Genomic DNA, 26,717 nt, shown 5'->3' with positions numbered 1-26,717 from the left:
GTATACTGTTCAACATCTTTATCAGTGACTTGGATGAGGGGGTGAAAAGCACCTTGTTCAAATTCATGGATGACACTAAGATGTGAGGAGAGGTGGGCATGCTAGAAGGGAGGGACAGAATACAGGTGGACCTGAACAGGTTACAGGGGTGGGCGGATGAGAACAGGATGGGATTCAACACTGACAAGGCAAGGTGCTGCACCTGGGGAGGAACAACCGGCACCATGCCTACAGGCTGGGGAACTCCCTTCTCGCCAGTACAGAGGCAGAAAGGGATCTTGGAGTCATCATTGATGCCAAGATGAACGTGGGCCGACGATGCGAGAACACGGTCAGGAAGGCCAACCGTACCTTGTCGTGCATCCACAGATGCATCTCGAGCAGGTCCAGGGAGGTGATCCTCCCCCTCTATGCGGCACTGGTCAGGCCGCAGCTGGAGTACTGCATCCAGGTCTGGGCGCCGCACTTCAGGAGGGATGTGGACAACATGGAGAGAGTCCAGAGGAGGCCACTCACATGATCAGGGGCAGCAGGGCAGGCCCTACGAGGAGAGATGGAGGGACCTGAACCTGTTCAGCCTCTACAAAAGAAGGCTGAGAGGGAATCTGGCAGCCTCCTAAAAACTTACCAGGGGGGAATGGGAGAGACCCTGTTCCCCTGAGCACTACCCAGAGTAACAAGGAATAACGGCCATAAGCTGACGGAGAGCAGATTCAGGCTAGACATCAGGAGGCGCTACTTCACAGTCAGGGCAGCTAGGAGCTTGAACCAACTTCCAAGGGAAGTAGTGCTCGCTTCTACCCTGGGGGTCTTCAAAAGGAGCCAGATAATCACCTAGCCGGGGTCGTTTGATCCCAGTACTCTTTCCTGCCATGGCAGGGATCGGACTTCATGATCTGCTCAGGTCTCTTCTGACCCAACCAACTATGAAATTATGGTTAATATATCCCTATAAATCTCACCTGGAAAATGTTTACAACTTAATATCACCAAGCGTATACATCTAGAGGAAACGAGGCCATGCATTTTATGGGCTCTCTTTTCATTTCAGAGGTTTCTTCTGCAGCAGAAATAAATCAACAGCCTTTCCCCATTCAGTGGAACCGCAGAAAACCTTTTGCATTTTTGAGATTGTCTTAGTCATGTTAGCCGCAATCTGAATTACAGTGAAGAGAGAAAGAAGTAATAAACATTGCTCCCAGGACACCTTTCAACCTGACACTATGTCTGAGCTGGGTTAAAAGCCTAGGACTTCATTTATTAACCTTCACAGATAATGACTGCAAAGAGATCTCTGTAGCCACTGGCAGATGGTTATCAAATATTGCTCTTAACAAGGTGGTATCATTGGGTCCGAGTACATGAACCAGAGGCCCTTTTTGGAAGCCAAGAACTGTTTCCTCCATGTCCTGTATTGTGCACTGGAGATGTAGAATGGGCAATGGACAGTCACGGAAAACAAAGGATGTGCAAAAACACTTTGGTTAACTTTCCACTCCATCACAAGCTAGGCAATGCAGCCATAGCAGTCAAAAACAGGACAGAGGAACATGGAACTAGCTGAGAAATTCATAAGAACAGGCATTAGGCAAAGGAAACCTATCCTGGGTGCAAAAAATATAATGGCAGCTCATGGCCCTGGAGAAAAAGCAGCAATGGAGGATCTGAGCCCTTGTAAGACCTGGGTGTGAACAGCTGGGCGGTCACATACAGAGAGGGAAGGCATGACACCCATCGTCAGAAACCCCCGTTTCACAAGTACTGAGATGAAGCTGAATGGTTAAGGAAGGTAATTCATGGTAATACACAGAGGGAGAAAGTGATGCCAAGATGCAAGGAAGGAATTCAACTGAAGGACATCTGGGTCCACTGAATCTTGTCGTTACCTGTAGACCTCAGGCCTTCCTGCTTGTGTCTGTATTTGGCCACTTGCCACCTGCACGCAAAGTCATGATGGGACTTAGCATTTCATCTATGAGCTGTGAAGGAACAGGAAACATGAAAGGGTTACAGCTTCAATATCAAGTGAGGGAACAGAGAGATTTAACGAGTTGTTCAAGATCACACAACAAAGACTAGAACCCAGTCCTCCTGACTCTAATCCAATGGACCAAAATGCCTCCTTGGCAGGAGATGAAAGATGGGTATGCTGTGCACAAACTCTTATTTCTATCACCATAAGAATCAAAAAGGCAGAAGACAATGCAGCCATTATCAGCTTCATTAGGCACTTCTTTGTCTTGAGGGACGACACCAGACTATCCCAAAATGTTCCTATCCCACTGCTATTAGAAAATCTGCCACTGCCAAGGAGTTGATTTGTGTTGGTGTCTGGAGAATGAGTGAAGACAAGCTCTGCTGTGTGCCATAGGAATCCCTGACTGCTCCACGGTAGGTAGCTAGTCAGGCAGCTCTAATTTCTGTAACTGTGAGGCTTTTCATAGTGTTATGCACATTGCATTAATTATGCAATATTATAAACCTCAATGCAAACAGAGTTCAGTGCATGGGTATATTTGTATGTAAGTGCTTAATAGATCACCATAAATAAATGATAATTAAACCCATTTGCTTTGAAGCAAATAAAACTAGTTTCCAAATCTTCTACACCAAGAAGCGCACAGCTGCTGTAAACTTCCCTGTCTTCACATTCCCTCAAACAAGAGTTAAACATTTGCCCAAATCAAAACACTTGGAAATGGAAATGCAAAAATTATGGCCCCTGAGACCTAGCCCTAGCTCTGTTCAGTGAGGGCAGAAGCTCCCACAGCCCTCACTTTTAGTTCTGCAGGAGTGTGAGGGAAGATGCACAATAGGATGCTAATCCAGACCTGCCGGAGGATGAAGGCATGGGTGGGGAGAGCATTATACAGTGTTAGGCTGCTCATTTACTCAGAGAGATTTTCAGGCCCTTCCCAGCTCCCTAAAATAAGAGCAAGCTCTTCTTACTGATAACACAGGCAACTCTCTGCACCCCTCTATTCGGGGAGGCCACTCAGAGCAATGGGGAGCAGGTGGATCATCGCCATGAGTGCAAAAACAAGGGGGCGTAGAGTATGGCTATTAGCCTCCTGCTCAGATCAGGTGTCTTGGTGGGGGTGTCTGAATCCCAAGACCTCTGGGCTTAGGCCAGCACATAGGATGCTTGCCAATGGATTTGGGAGTATCTGAAGTCCCCTGGTGGGGAAGGATATTACAGTTGCACTCAGGATGTGGAGCTAATTTGTGTTAGAATTACTGTTCTCTGTATTTCAGAATCAGTGGTTCGTGGTGCTGAAAACTGGTCAGATTGTTCAACGTACAGCAGGGCAACTGTCTTTGGTTAGAAAGCAGGGCGTTAGGGAGGTCACACCCATGATTATTCAGGTTATACGTTAAGAGAAACCAACACAAGTCTCTGGAAAAGCAAAGGTTTCATTGTCACATTTCTGAAATGTAACACTTCAAATTATAGGTGCAAAAAATGGCCAAAATGTAATTAAAGACATGTTAAAGGGTTGAAAATGCTTGGTTTGGCCCCAAATTATTTTCCCATTTTTTCATTAAGAAACCTGACACATTTTCATGGACTTGAAACTGTTCCCCTGCTCGTAATTGTATAGCTTAGCCAGTGAACTGAAAAATCAAGTCTGCATACACCTCTAGTTTCATGAAAGCACCTCTCAGGTTCAGAAGGAGGGTGAAGGGAGACCTTGGGAGTCCACTAAATAAAGCAACTCCCAAGTTTGTTGATTCTCGCTGGCCTCTTTTTGTAACACTCAACAGTTTTATGCAAAGAGGCAGAGACTGAGTCTTCTGCAGAACTGCAGGCAGAGAGGAGTATCAAGGTCCAAAGCGAGCTGGCTCCTTCCAGAGATCCAGTACACTTCACAGGTGAAAATCCTGGCTACAAACCCACAGCAAACTGAGCAATGATGGCCTGATTCTGAAGCCTGAGATTTGAAGTCATTTGCACTTACATCTTTTCAAGTTGAGGACGTTATACAACTTCAAGCTGATAACATCAAATACTTACAGTGATTATGCACCAGCCATTGCACTGATCTGAATGATATTCATGGTCACGTTATCTCTTTGTAGGGCTACCACACAACATTAAGATGAAGAAGAGATCTGTGTTGCCCATCTTGACCTAGAATAATAATGTGGTTTTCTCTTGGATAGCAACTTGCCTACATACCTTACAAATATCTAATCTAGTTATATTGTATCTCTGCATCTCCTGAGTTGCTTTTGTTATCTGCCATTTCAGTTAAAATATATACACGTTTTTCTTTTTCCCTAGAAAAGGATGTTTCAAACTACATTATTGTGTATTTTACTTCTGGCCTCAAACATGCTATCACGTTTGCATTAGCTCCAGAGGACTCTTTTGAGTAAGGGGACTGTGGAAAAATGCTGGAAAGCCAAAACAGAAAATCTGTAATATCCAGCACATGGGCAATGCTGAAACATGGCTACTGCTCGGAGATTGACTGATCCTCCCTGCCACTCGGTGAATTCTTATCCCGTTCCTCCTCTGTGAAATTTGGGGTCATTTTTAACTCTTGGGAAATAGACCGCTATTAAGAAAATCAAGGGATCAGGGAGTCATCGGGGTGAACAAGGTCATGAATTTACTTGGCTGAGATTGAAACCCAACCCTTTAGCAAAACACAGGCACCATCTTGCAGAGACACGAGGGACCAAATCGGAGACCTCCAGAGTTGAACGGGAGTCTGGTTCTCCAGCTAAAAACTGAAACAAAGTCCTGTTTTTGGTGGATGCTGCACAGAGCCAAGGCATGAACTGTCCCAACCAGCAGCTTGCAAATGGGCCAGAACAGCAGCGACGGCCATGTCTGGTACCGCAGAACCTGTCTCCTGTCTGCGTGAGGCTATGGCTCATTAACAGAGCGCTTGGGGGACTCTCCTATCATAGAGACAGAAAAATAAATAGATCCCGAGAAGCAAGTGCTCTTAATACATAGCTACCTGGAAATGCCAGCCTCAGCAGGGGCTACGGCTGCTTTCAAGACCTGTGTTTGTTCTCAGCACGGTCTTGTTGAGACAGAAACCCCCGTATCAGCTCCCCAGGGCCGTGTGGGAACTCACTGAAAGTAGGGCAGCTTCCCCCGAGTGAAGCTCAGTGGAAACAGCGCGCACACCAACCAGGGTGCAGCAACTCATGAACGGCAAATGCAGATCTTCGACCTAACGGAGCAGGAGCTTGGTCCTGGAGGTGGCCAGGCAGGAGCCCTTAAGTGGCTGTGATCCTGTAAGTGCCACGAAAGTCAGCAGGAATTACAGAATCAGGTCAGTGAGGGCTGGAAGGGAGCTCAGGAGCTCACATCTAGTCCATCCCCCTGCTCAAAGCAGGACCAGCCCCAGCTACATCATCCCAGCCAGGGCTTTGTCTATCTGTCTTAAACACCTTCAAGGATGGAGAGTCCACCACTTCTCTGGGCAGCCTTCACCACCCTCCTAGTGAGAAAGTTCTTCCTAATACCCAGCCTCAACTTCCCTTGCTGCAGCCTGAGCCCATTGCTCCTTGTCCTGTATCTGCCCCACTGAGAACGGTCCAGCTCCAGCCTTTTTGCAGCCCCGCTTCAGGGAGGTGAAGGCTGCTATTCAACCCCCCTCGGTCTTTTCTTCTGCAGTGGGCCCATTTCCCGCAACCACCCCTCCGACGCTCCCCCACTCGTGTTTCAGGGTGGAGGTTGCAGTCAGGCTGGTCTAAGGCAGCAGCTCCCAACCTGCGGTGCCCGTGTCCCCAGCGGTACACCGACGGCCTGGCGCGTTACAGTTACTGCATATGACAGCGGTGTGCTGGAGCTGGAGCTGCTTGAAGGCTGAACCGAAGACGGGGCTGGTGGTACGTGAGCTCGTGTTGTTTTCACCGGTGGTGCGCAGTCTGCCGAAGGAGCTGGGGAACCGCTGGTCTGAGCAAGCACGCAGGCAGACCAGGATCTTGGGAACCCCGGTCTTTCGTCAGCAGCTCGGTTGGGAGAATTCTTCTTCGCCAGCTTTCGGGCACAAACACCCGCTGCCAGGTGTGCTGGGTGTACATGAAGTGAAAGAGGGTGTCCGTTTATAAGCCTTGCAAGTGCGAAACCAAAACGCTGCAAGTCAAGGAGTGCCTGTGGTACCTGGGCTTGAGGCGATGCTGCCCAAAGCCAGGAGGGCTGACCGCCAAATGATTGCTGGGGAATTTTGTTTTCATCCCCCGACGGCCTCCCTCCTCAGCCGGCCAGGGGGCTCCCCCCGCCAGGCGAGGCCGGGGGGTGAAGGCCGCAGGCGCGGGGCGCGGCGCGATGCCCGGCTGCCTCAGGCGCGTGGCGGCCCGCTGAGGCGCGGGCCCGGCTCCCCCTCCGCCGCTCTGGAAGGTTCCCTCCCGTTCGCATGAGGGGGAGGCGCAAAGCCGGCTCGGCCCCCGGCGCCGATCCGCTGCAATGTCACTCGGCGCCGGCGGCCGCGGGGAGGAGCCGGAGCCGGAGCTGGAGCCGGAGCCGGGCAGCGGCAGCATGGCCCCGTCCGCAGCCTCCCGCGCCTAGGCGGGACCGGGGCCGGGGCCGGGGCCGGCGGAGCCATGGCCAAGGACCAGCTGAAGCCGCGGCTGTGCCACATGCTGAAGGGCGAGCAGGGCTACGGCTTCCACCTGCACGGCGAGAAGGGCAAGAGTGGCCAGTTCATCCGCAAAGTGGAGCCCGGCTCGCCGGCCGAGGCGGCGGCGCTGCGGGCCGGGGACCGCGTCGTCGAGGTCAACGGCGTCAACGTGGACAAGGAGACGCATCACCAGGTGCGGCCCCGGCCCCCTGCCCCCTGCCTGCTCTCGGACATACCCCAGGGCCAGGAGGAGCTGGACGGGAGGTCCGGCCAAGTGCCCTAAGATCCTGGGGCCTTCCCAGCCAGCCCCTGCCCACTCCCGTAGATGTCCCGCTGGGCCAGGGCCAGGAGGGCTGGACAGGAGGTCCGGAGAGCTGCCCCGCAGTCCTGGGGTGCTCCCAGCCAGCTCACATAGCTGCCCTGCTGGGCCAGGGCCAGGAGCAGCGGTCAGCAAGGCCCCGGGACTTGGTGGGGAGGGCATCGAGGAAGAGGTGCAGGAGGGTTGGGATGAGGAGACGGTGGTTTCTGGCTCTGTTTTTGCGACCGTGGGGCTCCCTGCCTAACTGGGCAACTCCTGACCTTTGCCGGGGGCCGGGGAAATACAGATGTTCAGATGAGGTGCTTTGGGTCAATCTGATCTCTTTTATTAGATCAGCTCAAATAGCTGGAAAAACGTACCGCCCCCGAGGCAAATGTTCCGTGCTTGTTACTAGGGTAAAATTGGGATTTCTGTTGATTACAGATTAATATGGACAAATAACGGTGGGACGAGATCTCTTGCTGGCTTGGTGCTTAGCGGTTCTGTGTGGCTATCTGTTTAGGGCAGCAGGGGCACATCAGTAGCTTAAAGCATATGGCAGGGACCCCCTGGAAGTGTGCTGCTTTTGTCAGGTATTGGTCTGTCTCCTGCGCGCTCCAGGGACCGGCCAGGACGATCAGGATAGTGGGCTTCGGTGATGGGTTGCTGGTAGTGGGTCCTAGAGGTGTGGGTACTTGATGATCAACTCATTGGCACAGTGATCTCTCCAGCCAGGGTGCCAGGTGGCCCACAGCGTGGTGCAATATTAGGGGTGCAGACAGCTGTGCATGATTCACAAGGTAAACCCAGAGATTTCAAGTAATATCAAAAACGTCCTGTCTTGTTGTGGGCTTTTTTTTTTTGCAACTTTTTTTGTGGTCAAGAAACAAGTGAAAACTAAGAGCTGGCATTTTCTGAGGGCTAAGAGTGCCCGGAGTCCAACAAGGGGCCCTGAGTATAAGGTTGAAAACTGGTGCAGGGCGTTGGAGCAGTCTGTGGTCTCGGTAGTGCTGCAATATGGAGTTGAGCTTGCTGACACCCACACTGGGTTTGGCTCTTATTGTTTGTTCATTAGCAAAACAGACCCAGGCGAGCTGAGCACCCTCTGCAAAAGTGAACACGAGCCCTCTCGTTCTGATTTGGAATCGAGTCAGGCTCCATCTCTTCCTCTCGTCTAATTGCTGGGAGGAAAAGAGAGCTCCTGTTACATATGGAGGTGCGTTTCCCATCGGAGAAGTGTCAGGGCTCTTTCTATGAAAATCTGACGGGGCGATGATGGGTGATTTAACGTGTCTGAAATGTGTGGGCTTTCTAGTTGCGCGGTGTAAGCGAAATGAGGGGCCTGTCATCTTCTGCATGTTTCCTTCTCCTTGCAAATAGCCCAGCAGATTTCAGGATATTCAGTGTTTCGACAAAGTTAGCATTTGGGATCTCAGCAGGTAGGATGACGTTACAAGGCTGGCAATCCTTATGCTTCAGAACAATACGCCAAATATTTTCTGGTGCTCCTTGCCCTAAGTGATACCAGGGTGCTGGACTCCATGGCTTTTCCCAGTCTCTTCAGCATAGTGGCCTTTGAGCCAATAGCCCTTTTACCTCTAGCCCTGAAATGACCTGTAGCAAAGATCCTTAGTCTGCTCAAGGTTGTCGCGAGCTTGGGAAGTTGACGTTTTTGGACATTTCATACTGTTTGCTTGTTTCCCCGACTTCTGTTTTCTTTTCCTCCTAAATGCAAACAAGCTGCAAAGCTAAATGTGGAAGGTCTGTTCAAGGCACCACGCTCCTGTCTTGGCATCCTCCTCCTCAATATTTGTGACTAGACAGGTAAATGAATGTGTGCTGGTTAACGCTGCACAACTATAAGGCCGCTGCCTAAACCAACCTTGATGAGAGCTATAACTATGGGGAAAAATCCATTTTACAATTGGCTGGGCTGAATCATAATTTATGGGCAGAAAGTGGCCTTTACTAGTTCAGGAGAATTGCTCAGCTTTAGTTCTCTTTGCTTAGCAATGAAAATGCTTTTGTTCCAGAGCTGGTGCAGTTAGTTCTGTTCTGTCTTCCTTGGGCTGCGTCCACGTTTCGGGGGAAAGGTGCGTTTCTTTATGTGCAGTATTGGCTAACCCAGGTTAAGGTCCTAGTGTGGACAAGGCAGGGTGCAGTTGTAACGCTTGTCTACCATTTAACCCTGGGTGACCTCTTCCCTGCTTATCTAGTGCAGTTCAGATCCCCAGATGAGCTGGCAGCTGAGATGAGCTGGTGCTGGCCCTTAGCAAAAGCTCCTTTGCAATTGTAAACCTGGTTGTGGATTACTGGGGATGTTTGGGAGAGGGTGCAATGTCATTTTAATGGTCTGCTTCACAGCTGCATATCAGCAGTGATGAGTTAAGTTGGGCATGGGAGATTGCCTTGATAAATATTAGCCCTGGAGCTTTGCTAGGCCTGCAGCCTGATTCTTGCACACCAGATTTGTCAGGATTCTGCTAATTGGCCCGGCACTTCAAATGTTAATGAAGGTTGCGTAATTATAGGGAGGCATAAAGAAAGTCTGTCTCAGGTCTTGCCCTAAAAAAAGCAGTCAGGCACAGACTGAAGACACGCAGTAATTGATTTCAAACCTGGTGACTGCCCCGTGCTAGCCCACCTCTTCCTGCCAAAAAGCACTGTTAGCAACACCAGGAAAAGCTGTTGGACTGGGTGTGCAGTGATCAGCAGGAACAGAAAGACGTTCATGTTCCTAAACTTCTATGTATGCTCTAATTATAATGATGATGAGGCTGGCAGGAGGGTTGAAGAATGACTTTCCTACACGGGGTGAGAGCCTCATCACTTGAGACATTAAAAGCTAGACAGTTTCTTAGATGTTAGGGCTGGAGGAGACCTTACAGCTCCCCTGCACTTGGGCAAGAAAGACTGCTGGGATCAGATGACTCCAGCAAGACAGGGCAAAGAGCTGGGAAACTCATTGCAAGGAACAAAGCTGAATGGGTCTGGGAAATGGCTGAGAAGAGGGAGGAAGGACTAGGTTATTGACATCCGTAACCTCTGTAGGTAACTAAGCCTTGTGAGTTAGGGGTTTTATCAACCCCATTGGACAGAGGTGAAACCCTATGAGGAGAGGCTAAGGGATCTGAATCTCTTCAGTCTCCGCAAGAGGAGACTGAGGGGGGATCTTGTGGCTGCTACAACCTTATCAGGGGCCAGCAGCAGGGACTCGGGGAAAGTCTGTTCACCAGGGCCCCCTTGGAGTCATCAGGAACAATGGCCCCAAGCTGAGGGAGGAGAGGTTTAGGTTGGATATTAGGAAGAACTACTTCACGGTAAGGGTGGCCAGAGCCTGGAATAGGCTTCCCGGAGAGGTGGTGCTCTCACCTTCCCTGGACATCTTCAAGAGGAGACTGGATAGGCACCTGGCTGGGGTCTTATGACCCCTGCCACCCCCAGTGCTCCTTCCTGCCCATGGCGAGGGGTCGGACTCCATGATCTGTCTAGGTCCCTCCCGACTCAGTGATTGTATGATTCTATGAGACTGCGGCACAGAGAAAACAGAGTGCTTTGCTCAAATCCCTGGAGAGTGTCTGTGCGCAAGCTTGGATCGGACTTCAGACACCTTTGCTCCTGCTGTTTACTAGACCTCAGACTTCAGACTTACGAAGTTGTTGTCCGATAGGGCTCCAGTGCCAGAACTGAAAAGCACGCTGGGATGTGGCTTCTGGGATAATCCTGCTGCTAAATGCCTAGATGGACCCCAGTTCCAGTTACACCCTTTGACTGTCTTGCTTCCAGCCTCAACAGAGAGTCCAAAGAGCCTATGGAGGGCATTCACCTTCCAGGTCTCATCACGTCAGGGTGGAGGCATGCTGCTGGGGAAGCTGGCCTGGGGGGACACTTGCCCTGCTTCTGTCCATGCTGTCTGTATTGTATAGGAAAGCTGGGGCCTCCAGCAGTTCCCACCAACACCTGCCCCTCCAGAACAGCTATCTCATCCCATTGAAATGGTCTGAGCAGCCATGAGCCCAGCAGTTCAGTGAGCTATCAGGAGGAGCCCTGATGATGAATCCTTTTCACAGCTGCCTCCTTCCTTCCACCATGTTTTGTTGTCAAAAAAGCCTCGATTACTTTGCAGAAATGCTGAGGGGCCTTGTGGGGTCTTCGGCTTGAGCTGTAGCTAGTGCGTGGTTGCTTTGCTCACACCATAACGCTGTGGGCTTGTTTGGAGTTGCTAGTTTTTGATGGGTTTGGGGGGACACGGTTTTGCCAGCCTTGCAGTGCTGAAAGAGTTTCCCCTGGACGTGGCTGCTTGCAGCAATCAGGGACTGGACCCATTGAGCTGGGATGTCCCTGCCTGGCTTGTGGTCCTAAGATGGCAACAGGCGAGGAATTTGGCAGCATCCTTTCTGCAGAGGTGCACAGCAAGGACTTTGGGAGTACCCTGAAGATGCTGACACGCTCCAGGGGACCAAAACGCCCTTTCTCCCTGGTGGCTGTTGCAGGAAGGCCCAGAGGTGCAGTCGGGATTGGGGCCCCATTGGGCAGTGCTGCCTTGGGAAGTACCATCGCACCCTGGTAAAGGCTAGGTCCCCTGCAGATGCTCTGCCGACAGAATGGTCCCAGCCAGTTGGGGTGGCACCTGAGTCCCCCACCACAGCCGCCCCTGCTGTCTGGAGAGGCTGACTTGCATGGTCACTGCCTCCTGTCTCCCTCAGCAGCTAGTGTGATGCCGAATCCCAGCAGGTCTGATGGGGAGAGAAGGGCCTGATTGAATAGGACTCTCCAGGCGGGTTATGGATGGGTTGGCTCCAGGTCCAGGGCAGACCGTGGCATGACGATCAGCATTTGCTGGATGAGCGAGTTCAGGAAGAGTCACAGGCAGTCCATAAATTTCTCCTTGGGCCATTTCTCTCAGGTAAATACCAGTGCAGTGCCCTTGAATGGAGAGTGCCACGGAGTCAGTAAATCGTGGGCAGTCTGTTTGTCACTTATAGCCTTGGAGAGTGCCATCCGTCCTGTCTGGCTGTGACAGCTTGGAGCAAGAGGGCCAGGCCCTGTCAGAAAGCATGATGCAGGAGTAGTCTACTAGGAGCAAGCAGGGACAGGCCTGTGCACGGGATGGGCTGGTGCCGCTGCATGGGAAGTGTCTGGCTAGCTCCTTGCTGGTGTCTAAGGTGATTGCACAGCCCTGGACAGCAGGACACCTCATGGGCAGGATGCAGCATGCCACCCCCACCTTGTCCTAAAGTGAGGAAGAGAAAGCAGCATCCTGTTTCAGGGTCCTCTGAGACCTCCAACGGGGAGAGCAGGTGAGGCCAGTTTGGAAGGCTTTGGTCATGGGGCATCTTTTCCTGTCCTGTCTATAGACCTGCCTGTCCATCATGTCTGTGGGCTGAGTGCCTCACGATCGTGAGTGCATTTATTCCTGCATGTTCACAAGCATGTGCTCACCCACTCACCTGCAGGACACGCAGTGCCATTCTCCCCACTCCACCAAGGCCAGGCTGTCGCACAGCATGACTTGTTCCAGGGCACGCTGAAAGCCATTTGGCAGAGTTTAGCAGCCAACCTAGGCCCGTGCCCATACCGGTGCCTTCACTTCCAGACCCTCCCGCTCCCCTGTGGTCTGGGCTGCCTTCACTGACTCCTTTCAGACTGTCCACCAGTTTGAAAAAAACCTTCTGGGGACAATGGCTCATTCACTACGGACTGAGAGGGATTCCAAGGAGCGCCTCAGAGGTGACAGGCCCCCTCTCCTGTTCCCAGCCCCTTTGGCTGACATTTCATTTCCTTATCTCGGCTGTCTGACAGCACAGCCAGGATGAATGCATGGAGTCGGATAGTCGCTTTCCTAAATAAGTGGGGAGTATCGAATATTTGGGGAATACATTGCCCAGTGGAGAATAGCAAACAAAGATGGACCTGAACAAAGCTCATGTGTGCACCAGCGTGCAGCGTTGGTCTCGCTCTCCTCTCCCGCACATACACGCTCATGCTCAGTCTCCCTGTCTCTGAAACAAATCAGAATAAAGGAAACTGGGAACATTTAGCAAACGCTGCCTGGCAGGGTCCATCCAGCTGCTTGTTTTTTTGGAGGAACGTAACCCCATGAAGTAGGAGCTTTTCTGGTCTCTGTTTGGTTTTGCATGTCCTAGAAAAGATTGTACCTACACAGCAAATTGCAGAGCAGTCCTTTCAGAGCCACCATACCAGAGAGAGCGGCCTGGCATTGCATGTACCCCATTGTGCCATTTGCAGCTGCCTCGCTAAATCTCTCCTCTCCCTTTTCTCCAGGTTGTGCAGCGCATCAAAGCTGTGGAGGCTGAGACTCGCCTGCTGGTGGTGGATAAGGAGACGGATGAATACCTGCGCAGCCTGCGCCTGACGTGCACCGAGGAGATGGTGCACACCGGGATCCTGCTGACCTCGACCGTGTCTCCAGTCAAGTCGTCCAGCAGCGACAACGGGGACGTCTGGAAGCCCCAGCTGGATCTGGGTGGTGGGGGTCTCAAAAGGCACTCGCACAGCTTCAGTTCGGAGAGCGGGAAGAAGGTAAGGGGGCGAAGGGGAATTACATGGGGCTGGGGTAGTACAGACAACCACCTGCAAGTCCAGCTGACCTTTGTTGTGGCTGTGGTGTCTTTGGCTGCTCTGCGGCTCCCAGATGCGCACTGAGTTGGGTTTAGTAGTGAAAGGTAACAAGGTGCTTGGAAAAAAACGTGCTAGAAGTTGGCACTGACCCATGCAGATAGGGGAAGAGCTTTCCTGGAGACTGCTCTCCCCACCTGTCATGGCAGCTTCCTTTTTGATGGCTGAAATTCTGGGAGCTTAGCAGCCATTTGAGAGGAGCTTTGGACAGATGGTCTGAAAGTGGGGAGGGAAAGCGGGTGATTGCTGCTTGAAGTGGCGTCAAGTCCTGTGCTCACTCCACTGGGGCTGGCAGTCCTGTCGCTGCCCCAACCGTGGTCAATGGAAGGGGATAACCTTCGGGGTGTCAGCAGGGTTTGGAGGACTGATCGTACCTGGAGCTCCTGGGCTCTGCCCTGTATCTCCTGGTATGCCCCGCAGGTGAGAGCGGGGAATGCCTGGCCACTGGGGTTTAATCAAAGCCCTGGGGCTCACAAATGCATGTTCCCCTTCCTGTACTTTTATGCAGGAGGGGAATATCTGAGGCTATTGTGATCCTTCTTATTCTTGCATTGGGCAGGATCTCAGCTGCTTTACAAGCTGCTTATATTTTGCCTGGGAGACTCTTCGTCGAAGTGCCTTTTACAACAGCTTTGAAGTGGGAAGGAATTTGGGGTGGAAAATGTCCAGTTTCCATGGCTGGCGCGTTGCTGGGGCTGGTCTCGTGGAGACGGGACGGGATTGCGCTTGGGAGAGACATGGGAGTGATTTATAGCTGGGCTGCCCTCGCTCGTCTGGGCTGGTAATACAGCAGGAGCAGTGCAGGGGTGCTGCCTGTCTCGGGGCTGATTGCAGCTGGTAATTCCCCTGGGGTTTCTAACAGTAAATGCCCCTCCTGGAGCCAGAAAACCGCCTCCCATGACTCCGTTTATCTCTGAGATTGAAAACCAGCCCTCTTGGGTTAGGGAGGGAGAGTTGGACCCATAGCTCTTGGGAAGGGCTCAGTCGTATTCCCCCATGTGCTGCAGCAGGAAGATGTAGAGGGTCTCACTGACCCTCTGCCTTGCAGGTCCCCCTGGGTGGCACTGGGCACCATGTGCCCACAAAGCCTGTCTTGTGGGGAGAATTACCCTGGAGGCCTGGGTAGCGATAGGACCTATGTGTTACATGGTGCCTTTCATTCCTAGCCCCTTGCATGCTTTAGGCATCATCATCCCCAAATGTCCTGAGCTGGTAGAGAAGGGGGTTGAGATGGAGAAGGAGAGCCATGCACTGAGGTGTTGTATTTAGGTCCTGGTTTTCCTTGGGGATGTGGATGCTCTGTCCTTACTACATCCGTTCCGTGGGATGAGAGTCAGCTCTCAGGGGGTTGCCCTGTCCAGCCCCATAATCTGAGAGTCATTCAGATGGGTGAGGCGAGAGAAACTTAGCAAATGCCTCATTTTTCAAAGTTGCAAAATTTGTCCAAGGAGAGATGCCAAGAATGCCGCTCAGCCAGCTCACGCCGGTCCTCGTTCACGCCCCGCTGCTGCCATCTCGGCCGTGAGCATCCGGAGCGAGAGCCTGGACTGGAGGAAACACAGAGCCAGTCGCTACAAGCTACCTCTTTCGGTTCGGGCTCCATCTCGGAAATCTCTGCTGTGTGCATTGCTGTCACACCTGCCTGGAGGATGTCAGGGCCATGCCAAGTCAGAGAGGCAGTGAGGACCTGGGGAGGCATTGGTGAAGCCGAACCCAAGTTTCTCTGTCGTTCTGTATGAATCCGGAGGTGACTAGGCCTAAACTTTTGGTAGGCTGAGTAAATTCAGAATTTTCCTTTCCTTTTCCCTTTGCCAACTAGTGAAGCAACAGGGCATCGGGGTCCTGACGCCCCCTCAGTGCATCATGAAAGCTGTAACTCGCCCGAGGGTGGCGGTGGCTTTTCATGTACAGGACACAAAGGAATGATTTTTTGCTGGGACACGCTACCCTGTCTGATGGGAGCCGCAGGCACTTGCACTGCATCGGCTTGGAGACTGGAAAGACAGCAAGTGGTCAGGGTGGGACAGTTTGGGGAGATGTGGGTGGCCAAGTGGGCAATGGGAAAGCAGAGCCAATCGCTTCAGCGTGGGAGCATGGCACTTCCCTTTGAGCAGTCAGTCAGTACGTGGCTGAGGGGCTGGGATTGACTTGACATCGCCCAGGATTGTTTTACTTCAAGACGCAAAATGACTTCTTCAAAGCCGGGTAATGAATGAGGGAGAGGGAGCACAAATCTGTTTCTGTCCTACAAAGCCCTGGCTGGAGCCAAGGGCAGAGATCGGGTGGGCTGGGAGCCATTTGCACAGTGCATTGTTTCAGCTTGATGAGTGCAACGCACGAGGGTGTCCTTGGTGTCCCTTCAAAGCATGCGGAGGGACAGACACTTGGGACCCTACTCAATTGTGCTTTGCGCAGGAACGGCATCGGTGAAATGGGGTACAAGAATAATGAAGTAAAGTTGGGGAAAGTTAACTTCTTGTATCAGTAAAAAAAAAAAAAAAAAAAAAGCATTCCTATTCTAACAGATGGTGGGCATCTCAGCGACTGTTAGCAGTGACAAAAAGGGAGGAGACCAGCTGGGACCTAACCAGTCCTTAATTTCGCTGGGCTAAACTTTATCCTGGGTTGTACCCATGTGTGGGAGGTCACGACTGGCTCTGTAACTCCTTTACCAGGAGGCCAGGGCAGTGCCAGCAATGAATGCTCTGTGCACGCATTGCTGCCCAGGCCCAGCCCTGCATGGCAAAGGAAGGGGAACCCGTATTTCCCCCTAGCTGCACTCTGTCAGCGCATGGCTGGGTTTGGGAGTTGGCCTTCCTGCTCAGTCTGGGACTTGTGTGACATTACCCCGTCTCTCGTCACAGCTACATACCAGGTAGCACTGTTGTCCCTGTGGGTTCCTGCGGTGGCAGCTGGAGGGGCTGTCCTGCAAAAGGCCCCAGCCTTCGGCTTTGCTCCGAATGCAGGAATCTTGCCTGTTCCCACGCTGCCGGAGCTGGGAGCAGAGCAGTGGTGCAGAGCATACGGCTGACTGACTGCAGCCCCTGTGGGCTGCCCATGGATGAGCTGCTCCGGCTGCAACCTCGGGGGTCTTCTTTACCCAGCTGCAGCTTTGGAAGGACAAATAACCCTTCTCTCTCCTCCCCCTTTCCACTCCAAGCAGCTGCTGTTTGAGAGCATATCCTGAGTAGCACCACTGAGGCACACGTTGCCCAGGACACTGGTCCTTTAATGACCATTGCAGTGCAACAAATCATTCAGCATTTATTGCAATCCCCCTGGGATGGCACATCAGCAGGGCCCTGTGCCAGGAGGTTATGTCACCGGAGCCTGAACTGTGCTAGAATAAGCCCTGAGAATAAATGGGACTGCTGTTGTTGGGAGAACGGCCTGGGGGGGTGTTTCTCTTGCAGCATGGCGCAGCATGCACAGCCAGCAGGTGCGGTCCAGCGAGAAGCAAGGGGACAGGCCCCAGAATGGCGAGATGCATTGGGCAGGGCACAGACTGACGTGGAATATCCTTTGCTGCTTATTTCACCTTGCAAAGCAGCCAGGTCACAGGAGAATAGCAGGACAAAAAATAAAATAGGTGTGTTTCAGCCTGCTCAGCCCTCCTGCACAGCTCTGCCCCGCTTGTGTACTGGGGAGAGCTGATGGTGGAATAGCAGAGTCTGCTCATGGGGCGTTTTTGCCATCTTTGAACTCCCGTGCTGCTTGTGGAGCTGTGTAGTGGGCCTGGACTCTGATCTGCCGCATGGTGTTGGGATTCGGAGCATGCTGGATTTGAAAAGGGAGCAAAGCTCACCTCATTGACCTGTGCAGCAGGCTAGAGAATGGCACACCACGTCCCCATGCTGAGCACACGGCCTGGTGTTTGCCTGGCTGGCACCTTCCAGGCCGCCAGCGGCACAACCTCTGTTAGAGGCTGGGGTCAGCACATCTTGGAGCTGTTGTGCGGCCCTGCAGAGCTTTCCTCTGAAAGGGAGGCATTGGGTGGCAGCCCCCAGACACCCCTCTCCCTGCATGAAAGCCAAGAGCAGCATTAGGAGCTAGAAGGATCCTGCCTCCTAGATCTTTGCTTTTCTCCACACTCACTTTCAAGTTGCTCTGTTCTTACCTGGGTTTAAGCTATCGGTAGAGACCACGGGGATGGGAGTCGGCTCTGATCTATTCCCACTGCAGCCAGTCTTAGGAAGAACAGAGTCAGGCCATCAGGGGGCCATCCGGGCATCTGCTTCTCTCCATGGTGCAGCAGCAGTGGCTGAGCTCTACATGGTACCTGGTCCTCAAAACTATAAGCAGCACCATGCTGTGAAGTGCTATGGGGAATCACTGCTTTAGTGGCGCTCAGTTAAAGGCCGTGGATGCTTTGTCTGGTAGAGAGGTGTCTGTGTAAGTAGTGCCCCTTGTCTGGCCTGGCTTCCACCAAGCATAATTAATGTGAGGCTTAAATGATCCATTTGCGGTTGACTCTGCCAAACCCCTTGAATATCATCTTCGTCTCTTGGCTGGAGGAAAAGCAGTGCATGTCTATGTGTTCTCTGACCTTAAACTGTTTGCACCGTGAGAAATCTAGAAGAAAGTTTGCTGTTTACTACTAGGAATAGAAAAGGACACACATCCGCTGTAAGGCTCCTGCAGAGCTGGTATGGCATCTTGGCCCCTAGCATGCCTAGCTTTAAAGAAGGGTGGTCTCCTGGGTTAGCAGCCACATGGTGAGCAACCTCGGTGGGTAGCACGCACTCGGGTGGCCTGTAGATATGTGGGGTGCCAGGAAGGAGGCAGACGAGGGAGGTCCCTCATTTCTCAGGTTTGGGGTCAGGTCATAGCTCCAGGTGCATGGAGTGGGGGTTGCAGGCTTTGCAGGAAGAGTGCGTGCACGTGAATATTGGTTAAACTGAGCCCTTCCATTGTTTCTTTTGCAATACCCCTCAGAGTTGAGAGCAGGTGGATTGTATGGCAAAGGGGGTAAACATATCTGTGCTCAAGGCACATTCAAATCAGGATTATTCTGTAGCTGGCAGTGGTATCCATGCTCTGCAGGGGCAGGGGGTGCTGGCAGAGGCTGCTTCTGCCTAGCCGCATTGAAGAAATAGATTTCATAGGCATTAGGGCTGGAAGGGACCTTGGAAGATCATCTGTTCAAGAGCATGAGAAACCCGCCAAGCATTTGCCCTCTGAGATTGTGAATGCCACTGCAGCTGGATGTGGCTTCTTTTGGCACCCAGCTGCCCCTGCGGGAATGTTAACAAGCCAAGCTAAACCTCGGTGCGACTGCACTGAAGTCGTTGGAGTTGCATCCGGGAATAATTAGGGCCCGTCGATTCCTGTGCTTGGAGCCGTTGGAATTTGCCTTTTGCAAAAGCTCCTCTGCGCAAAGATGCCTTGTGTTGTTTCTTGTCGGGGGGCTGGGCCCCAGCCTGACCTGGAGCGACATGATAGCCAAGAACAAATCCCGGGACAGGCCAGGGGAGCAGGATGTTTAGGCAGCTGTGGCTGGAGCAGTGCTCCCTGAGGAGCCGGGCAGGGGTCCGCTTTATCACAGGGCGGCTTTCGTGCCTCGCATGGGCCGTGCCTGAAGAAAGTTGCTCGTCTGCCGCTGCCGGCTCCAGGTTGCTGGGCTTGCTGGCATGTATTAAAGCCCTTGGAGAGTGAAACCACTTTGAGCCACTTCCATGATCCGCATCTGTTCGTTGTGCAAGCTCGAACGGCTGCTAAGACGCTTGCGTCGTCCACCTAGGCCAAAAGGGGCAGTGGGTGGCGACGATCCTGGTCTGAGTGAAATGAAACCTAATCTCTAGCTCGCTCCCGCAGCACCAGGATTTGGCTTTCCACATGCTCGACCGAAAAGCAGCTCAACCTGAACTTGCAAGAGAAGAGGTGCCAGGCAAGCTGACCTCCTGGGGACTGACGGCCTCTTGTCCTCCGCAAGCTAGCGGTGACCGGACAAGCTTTGCCCTTGTTGCCCGTGCCAGCATGACTCATCCTCGTGCTGAACAGTCATTGCCATGCAAGCCGGTGTCTCTGCCTCCGTGGCCCAGTCCACCCCGGACTGCTCTGCTGAGGCAGCCAGCCAAGCATGGGAGCAGATGTAACGGGGTGCTTTGATGCCGATGCGGAGACGCATCTCTTGACAACTGGACTGACACCAGCCCCCAGGTCGGGAGTGTGGCACGTTGGCTGGGGCTGTCATGGAGTGGGGTGGCGCTAGCCATGTGGCCTGAACGGCTGCAGTGGGATGGAGACAGTTTCCGAGAGCTCCCAGCCCATCCCCTTTCTCAGGAACAGAGTTCATTCCCCTCAAGACACCATCCCAAAGGCACTGCTGGCATGGCTCCTTCTCTGGCTAAATAGCTTGGCTACACTTTTGAAATGCAGTGGGAGAAGCACTGATCTGCATTTGGGATCTGGGGTCTCCCAAATGTCCTCCAAGCCCAGCCCTAGGGTTTTTCATTATTGAAGCTGGGTGTCCTGCTGCTCTGCAGTGTGGCTTTTTGTTAGGGTTTGTGTTTTGTTTTTTTTCCTCCCATATTTTTGGCAACAAACATGTGCCTTGTGCGGTAGCTCACGTGGCCAGTCTCAGGGTCTAGCAGCTGTGCACAAGCCTCTGAAATGCAAGTGTTTTAATGCAGGCAGATGTAGCCGCTGATTGTCTTCCTGACACTTCGTAGGGGTTTAGATTAACAGTTACCTATGAGTCATTGCAGCACACTGGGCTTTTCTTGGTTCTCTTCCCAGAGGCTCTTTGCATAACCTTGAACAAACCCTTTCCCCGATCATGCAGAGGTGGTTGGGAGATGGGTCCTTGTGAGCCGGCCATAGAAGTATTTACCAAATCTTTCCTTGCTGCTTTTTTTGTGCCCTTTGCAACTTGTAACTTGCTCTGTGCCTCAGCCTCTCTGATCCCTGCATCCAGGCAGACAAAAGATAGGGTACAGGCTGATCCTTACTGGGGAAGAAAAGCAAATGATCGATGATGCAGAAAAGGCCTGAGCTGTCCATGCTGTGTTTTGGGCTGTGTTAACAGCAGTGCCGTGTGTAAGATGCACAGGGTCATTTGTTCCTCTCTGCTCGGCACTGGTGAGGTCTTGGCTGCGGCGCTGGGTCCGCTTTGGGGCACTGTGCTTGGAAAAAGATGTAGGCAAATCAGAGACTGACCAGAGGGGAGCAACAGGAATGAGGAGTTTAGAAACCATGACCCTGGGGGAAGGGGTTTGAAGAGAAGAGCAAGGGGGCTTGGCTTTCCAGCATGGAAAAATTGCTCTAAAGCGAAGGGTAATTCATTGTCTCCAGTGCCACTGGGGAAAAGCAGAGAGAAAATCAGCTCAGTTTGCCGTGGGGATCAGTTAGGGTGGCTGTTACGGCAGCCTTCGACCACGAAGCATGGCACAGGTACCTCGGAGGCTCTGGGGTCTCTTATATTGGAGGTTTCAGAGAAGGGATTAGGCGCAGGCAGCCTCTGTGGGTGGCGTACAGACTGGGGAGGGAATGGGCAGCAGAGCAGCAGAGAGCAGAAAGCAAAGCAGCTGATTGGGCAGCACTTGCCCTTCCTCACTGCAATCACTGCAAAATATGTCCATGTCCCCATGCTTCTTTGATTTGGTAGGAAGCCTGGCCAGGGGCTGGCCCTGCCGCAAGGCAGAGTCCCCAGGCTCTGCAAAGGTGGAAGCTGCATGACGAAAGGTGGTTCTCCGGTCACCAGAATCGCCCACCGTCTGCACCGCTTGCAGGCTTGGGAAACCTGTATGAGCAAGCCGGAAAGTTGGTCAAGTCCAGGACAGGAGGAAGAGGCTTGTTTGAGCCTCCTTTGTAACTGGCTCCAGCATCACCTCTCTTGTCTAGCTGGGGCAGGGCCATGTTCCCCGGTCGGTCTGCAGGCCTGTCCTTTGCAACGTGCCACTTGCTGTCCCTGTTCCCAAAAGCAGCCAGCAGCAGCAGGCACATGCAGTGCCCCCTCGTCCAGATGCCAGCATGTCCTCCCTTCTGCTTGTCTGGTCCCAGGGCGCACAGGCAAGTTGAAAGGGTTTGGGAGCTGCTCTCGGCCGTGGCTGCTGATAAGAAGGCTTTTTTTTTTCTTTGCTTGACCCTTAGCACGTCAGCCTGTGTGATGGGATAGTGGGTCTTAAACCTTCTGCAACTGGAGGCATAATAACAAGCCAGGACAAGGTTAGTCCATACACACCAATGAGTATTTTTGCTAGGGGAGCGCTGGTTAAAACGTGCTGGCCTCGTAAAGGAACCCACTGGTGCGCGCAGGTGCAGATTTACGCTATTCCATCAAACAAAGTGGTAAATATTTACACTTCTGATTGGGTCAGGAGTAAGAATTTGTTTCCTGTTTCCAATAACCTCTGAAGAGTTGCAACATCTTCTCTTCCCGCATTCTCCTCGAGCCCTGGAAGGCTATTAAATGCTGACAGATGTTTTAAAAGGCCTTTGCCAACATAGTTGAGGCCCAGCATTGTAGGATGACTGGGAAGAGCCAAGGGAGTGTAACGCGAGCAGAAATGGCTGCGGGAATTATTGTGACGAAAAGGGCTGGGGATAAGTAAGTGCATGTTTTCAATTAAAGTGCTCCCCTGCAGCGTCTGCGAGTCCCTGCGCAGCTGTGCGGGCATAAGCACAGCCAAGTGAAAGTGGTCACTCGCGTGTTTGTTTCTGGTCTGACTCGTCTCGTTTCCTGGACCATTGTAAGGTCTGTGGGGCAGGGACCCTCTCTTTGCTCAGTACTGATACAGCCCTGGAAGCGGTGGGGGGTGGTTCTGGCCCAGGCCAGACGCTCTTCGGCACTTCTTCAGCAGAAATCAGCGGTGCAGAATAGCTCTTTTTTTAGAGCAAGGTCCGATGTGAGCATTCAAGCTGATGTTAGGAGCACAGATAAATTGTATACGATTCTGGAAAATGTGTATATAAACACTTTTATAAAGAGGACCAACCCTGTGTCGGTGTGTCTTTAGGCTTCCCTGCTTCTGCAGCAGCTGTTTTCATGGGCCTTGCACAGTAGTCATCCCTTGTCTTCTGTTATGGTTTCCTTGAGGCTGCAGCTTAATCATAACTTTGGCGCCAAGCAGCGGAATAAGCTCGATGGGAGGCTTAAGTGAATTTCCCTGCTCTCTTCCCACCTCTCTCCCGCCCCACCTCATTCCAGTTCTTGCTCTCAGGTGCTCTGGGGGTGTCTGCATTTGCCATAGCAGTGCAGATCAACCATGGCATCTCCCTGGGTGGTGAGATTGCCAGTGTCCTGCCTGCCCTTGGTTCCTGTCAGCAGAACAACACCAGTGTGGAAGAATACCTGGGAGTTTCCCCAGCAGGGGCAATGCCACCCTGCCTGATCTGGATTGCTTCTGTCATTCTTATTCACGATCACTTTGCATTTGTCCTCCTGCCAGAGCTAAGGGTCTGGGCCCCAATTATTGCCACCAGCTTGCAAAATACAGGGCTTTTTCAATGGTGGTTACTGCCCTGGCAACTCTCATAGCTGCAATTTGCGGTTCTTTCTCTACCCTAGACTTCTTTTAAGTCGAAGCCTCTCGCCAGGGACTGGGGTGATGGGAGCAATACGGGAGGCAGAGCATAGGTGCGTCATTACCACATTGTCTAACCCTGCTCCAAAGTATGTCTAGAGGATGGAGGGGGAAGAGGAAGACAGCCAGGGAAGGCCCCAGTACTCTGCCCACTGCTACCTTGGTAGATCTGCAATGCTAATACAGTGGTGGGAAATTTCTTTGAGCCGGCCTGGGCCAACATGGCATGTGCATGTGTGTGCACACATGCGCGTGTACCAATAGGGGTGTATAAGTTATATGTCTCCCTCCTCTCTGCTCCATGCTGCGTCCCCGGAAGGTGTGGGGCTTTCACAGCCCTCGGCTTGGCAGCCTGGCTCTTTAGTGCTACCTAGTCCTTAGCTCTAGGAATCCCGTTCGATCCCTGGCCTTGGCCGAGAGAAGGGCACTGGGTCTAGGCAGGGGTTTGTCTGGGATCTGAATGGCTGTGGGCCTCGGGAACAACTTTCCCTGTCTCGAGGGAGCACGTAGCTCTCTTCTGTGTGCGTCTTGAGCGTCCCTGTCCAGTGTCCCACCTGCAGGAGAGTGTTGTGGCTCTCACTGCAGCTGCAAAAGGCTTGGAGGGGCCCAGCTCGGTTCTTGCTATTGGCAAAATAGCGGTTGTTTGGGGTCTGAGGTCTTCCACTTTGAGGGGACAGAAAGAAAAGAGCTGTCTGCTGATATACGTCCATATATACCTCAACAGACTATAGCACAGCCTGCAAAATGGACACGTTCCATCCTTGCTTCAGATCTCCTTTACGGTCTCCCTTGGATTTGTTCCTGGCTCCCCGTTATTGCGAGCAGCCTCCAAAATGGTGAGGCAGGTCACTGGCAGAGCAGCCCGAGGAAGCTTAAATTGCAGCTGCCTGTAATACCTGGCTTGCGAGAGCCGGGCAGGAGTTCAGTTTCCAGCACTAATTAGCTTGCTTATAACCTCTGTGGAAAAAACAAATGGTTGACCTCGGCTGCTTGGTTTCTGAGCAGAAGGAGCCGGAGAGCCGAGGCTGCAGGGTGAACAGCCGCCCGTGCATCTGCAGAGCAACGGGGCTGCACTGGGTGAGCCTGCCTGCTGGTGCGGAGGGAGCAGCGTGCCTCCGAACGAACACAGCCGTTGCAGCTGGGAGCGGAGCCTGACGGGCTGCAGCAAGGGGCATCTTTAGGGCCAAGTGCTCCCTTTAGCTCAGCACTTGGATTTTCTTCGTTGAAACCCTGCTGAAGGAAGAAGCGGTGAATGGCGTGAGGCTGTGCTGTATGCAAGGCCCAGGTCTTCCTCCACATTCACTTCCTTGGATGAACAAGCAGCTGCGTTGAAGTCTGCAAGGGTTGCGTTGCCATCGTGCAGTTCATTTCAGAAGCAGGGTTTCGAGGCCAGCCCGAGAGGGCTGTCTGTAAGGTCGGAAAGCTTCCAGGTTACGAAGCTAAAGGGGAAGGGAGTTGCAGAGAGAAGGAGAGATGCGCTGAACCCTTTGTGCACTGTGGCTTGGCTGCATCACTGATTTGGAGCTGAGCTCCCCATGATGAGCCTGCCAAAATCACTGCAGTGCTTGCTTTGGAGGGCTCAGGTTGCTGCACCGTGGAGGCAGCACCCTCCTGACATGTGGGCTCGCACTGTGAAAGCAGAGGGTACCTCTCGGCATGCGAAGCCGGACACCGGTGGGACTTTTCCTTTCTCTCCGGACCCTGGAGGATGATGCTGCATGCTGCTCATCCCTCTGCCTTTGCCTGTGGTGCTGGTCAGCTTCATCCTCCTCATTTTAGAGACAAGCAAATCGGCAATGGTGGGGAAATTCTGGGTATGAAACCCCCAGATCACCGTGTCCTAGGCCTGTGCCTTAATACAAGCCTGTCTTGCCTCTCCAGGGCTTCTTCACTGCGTTGCACTAAGCTTTTTTGGTACCAGTGCTTCTTGCTATAGGGTCATCTTGAGGGAAGAGACACAAACTCTGGTTGCCTTTCCTCTGGCACTAATGGCACTTGAGACTATTGGCCCAGAGAAAGCCCCAAGCATTTTGTTGAACTCTGGCGGGAGGCGAGGACTCATGGGCGATGCCTTTTGTGCCTGAGCTTTGTTCTTGTCCGAGTCCACTGGAAAATCCTTCCCTTGGATTCCCGACCTAGGCCTTGCAGGCGTCTGGGCCAGATCTGATAGAGCTGGTAAATATACCCAGCAGCTGCTTTGGAAAGAATGGGTTTTTCAGGTGGTTGGCACTTGCGAGAGTGCAGAGGCATTGCTTTCAAAGCAGAGCAAGACCCTTCGTTTTGCAAAACCCCCTCGAGAGGGGATGTTATGTTGCTCTGGGCTCTGATTCTTAGTAGCTGGGGATGGTGCTGCTCGCTTTGGAGAGGCCAGAGAAGGGCTGCTGGTGCTTCAGGTGCTTGAGAAGAAGGCAGGGACCCAGGAGATCTGGGCTTCTCACACCTCTTGGATGCTGACTAGTTGTGTAGCGGGGCACGTCATGCCTCACCCGTCTGCTTCTCTTTTATTCCTCATAGTCACAGACCTGCTACCTTGCATGGATTTAATCAGGTCGTTTCTGAATACCAGGATGTGAATAGTCTCAGTGGAAAGGGAATTACTGGATCCCGAGCTCAGGTCTTGGCAAAACCCTGTAGGAGAAAGTCAACATGTGTTTTTATGGTAGCACTTAGATGCCTCTGCAGAGGTTGGGGCCTGATTACGCAGGGTGGTGCATGGACATATAAGAGGTCCCTAAAGGACATCCCCACTTTACCAGTGGGCAGCTGAGTAACCTGGGTTGATTAAGGGACTTGCCCGAGGCCACGCAGAGTCCGTAGCAGAGCTGGGAGCTGAACCAGGACCTCCTGAGCCCCCATCCAGAGCCAGGGGATCAGAAACCCAGGAGAAACTCCATGCTAAGATCTGAACATGTTGAGTGTTTTCCTCTCTCCCCCTGCTGCCACATTCAAAACCAGCCTGGCTTTTATCCTTCACCACATAAGGATGTAAGGCGCTTGGGGAATCGGACGGGAGTTGCTGTCCCGCTGGACTTCTGTTCCCCTTCCTGTGGGACACTGACTTGCAGTGTGACGGGACCCGTGTCCAAGCCAGGGGCTCACGCAGGAGAGAGGGATGCTGGCCGGCTCTTGCGTGCAACTGCTTGCCCTCCTGAGCGTCTTGCCGGAGGAGGCTGGCTGCCTGGTTATTTTGGAGTCGGGGTGGTGGCAGGAAGCCCCTCCTGAGGAGGAAAGGATCCACCCCGCGGCAGAAACTTCCTCTGCCTCGATATTTTTAGTGAAACACAAAGCAAGTGGAAATGAGCTTGGAGGTAGGAGCCAGATTAGCATCAGGATTAATTGTGTGCCTGCCAAGGCCCCTTTTGTTCCCGGGGACACAGACTCCCTGGGTCTCTGGCCAAAGGAATTCCTGAGTCCCGAGCAGGGTGGGTGCTGCTCTGGCATCTCAGCCCCCGGAGCAGGAGGCTGGCTGGAGCAGCGTCTCCCGTGGGAAGAGCTTGGGGACCTGACTCCAAAGTACCTGTCCCTGTGCAAGACCCAGCATAGTTTCATAGTCTGTAGGGTTGGAAGGGACCTGAGCAGATCATCTAGTTTGACCCCCTGCCCTGGCAGGAAAGAATACTGGGGTCAAATGACCCCAGCAAGATGTTCATCTAACCTCCTCTTAAACACCCC

General features: G+C 52.7%; 1 protein-coding gene across 1 annotated transcript in view; it reads left to right on the top strand.

The window, feature by feature from the left end:
* The first annotated feature begins 6,365 nt into the window (after positions 1-6,365).
* Positions 6,366-26,717, top strand: part of SLC9A3R2 (SLC9A3 regulator 2) — a 72,182-nt gene continuing 51,830 nt past the window's right edge. Inside the window, 3 exon segments of the mRNA XM_019541870.1 lie at positions 6,366-6,556; positions 6,558-6,777; positions 13,168-13,425. Coding sequence (XP_019397415.1) covers positions 6,381-6,556; positions 6,558-6,777; positions 13,168-13,425 — 654 coding nt within the window. The 5' untranslated portion in view covers positions 6,366-6,380.

The sequence above is a fragment of the Crocodylus porosus genome, unplaced genomic scaffold (assembly GCF_001723895.1).
Source record: "Crocodylus porosus isolate Cpor-Errol unplaced genomic scaffold, CroPor_comp1, whole genome shotgun sequence".
NCBI classification, from domain to species: domain Eukaryota; kingdom Metazoa; phylum Chordata; order Crocodylia; family Crocodylidae; genus Crocodylus; species Crocodylus porosus.
Note: the sequence above shows the minus strand (reverse complement) of the source record. Positions and strands in the feature narration are given on the sequence as shown.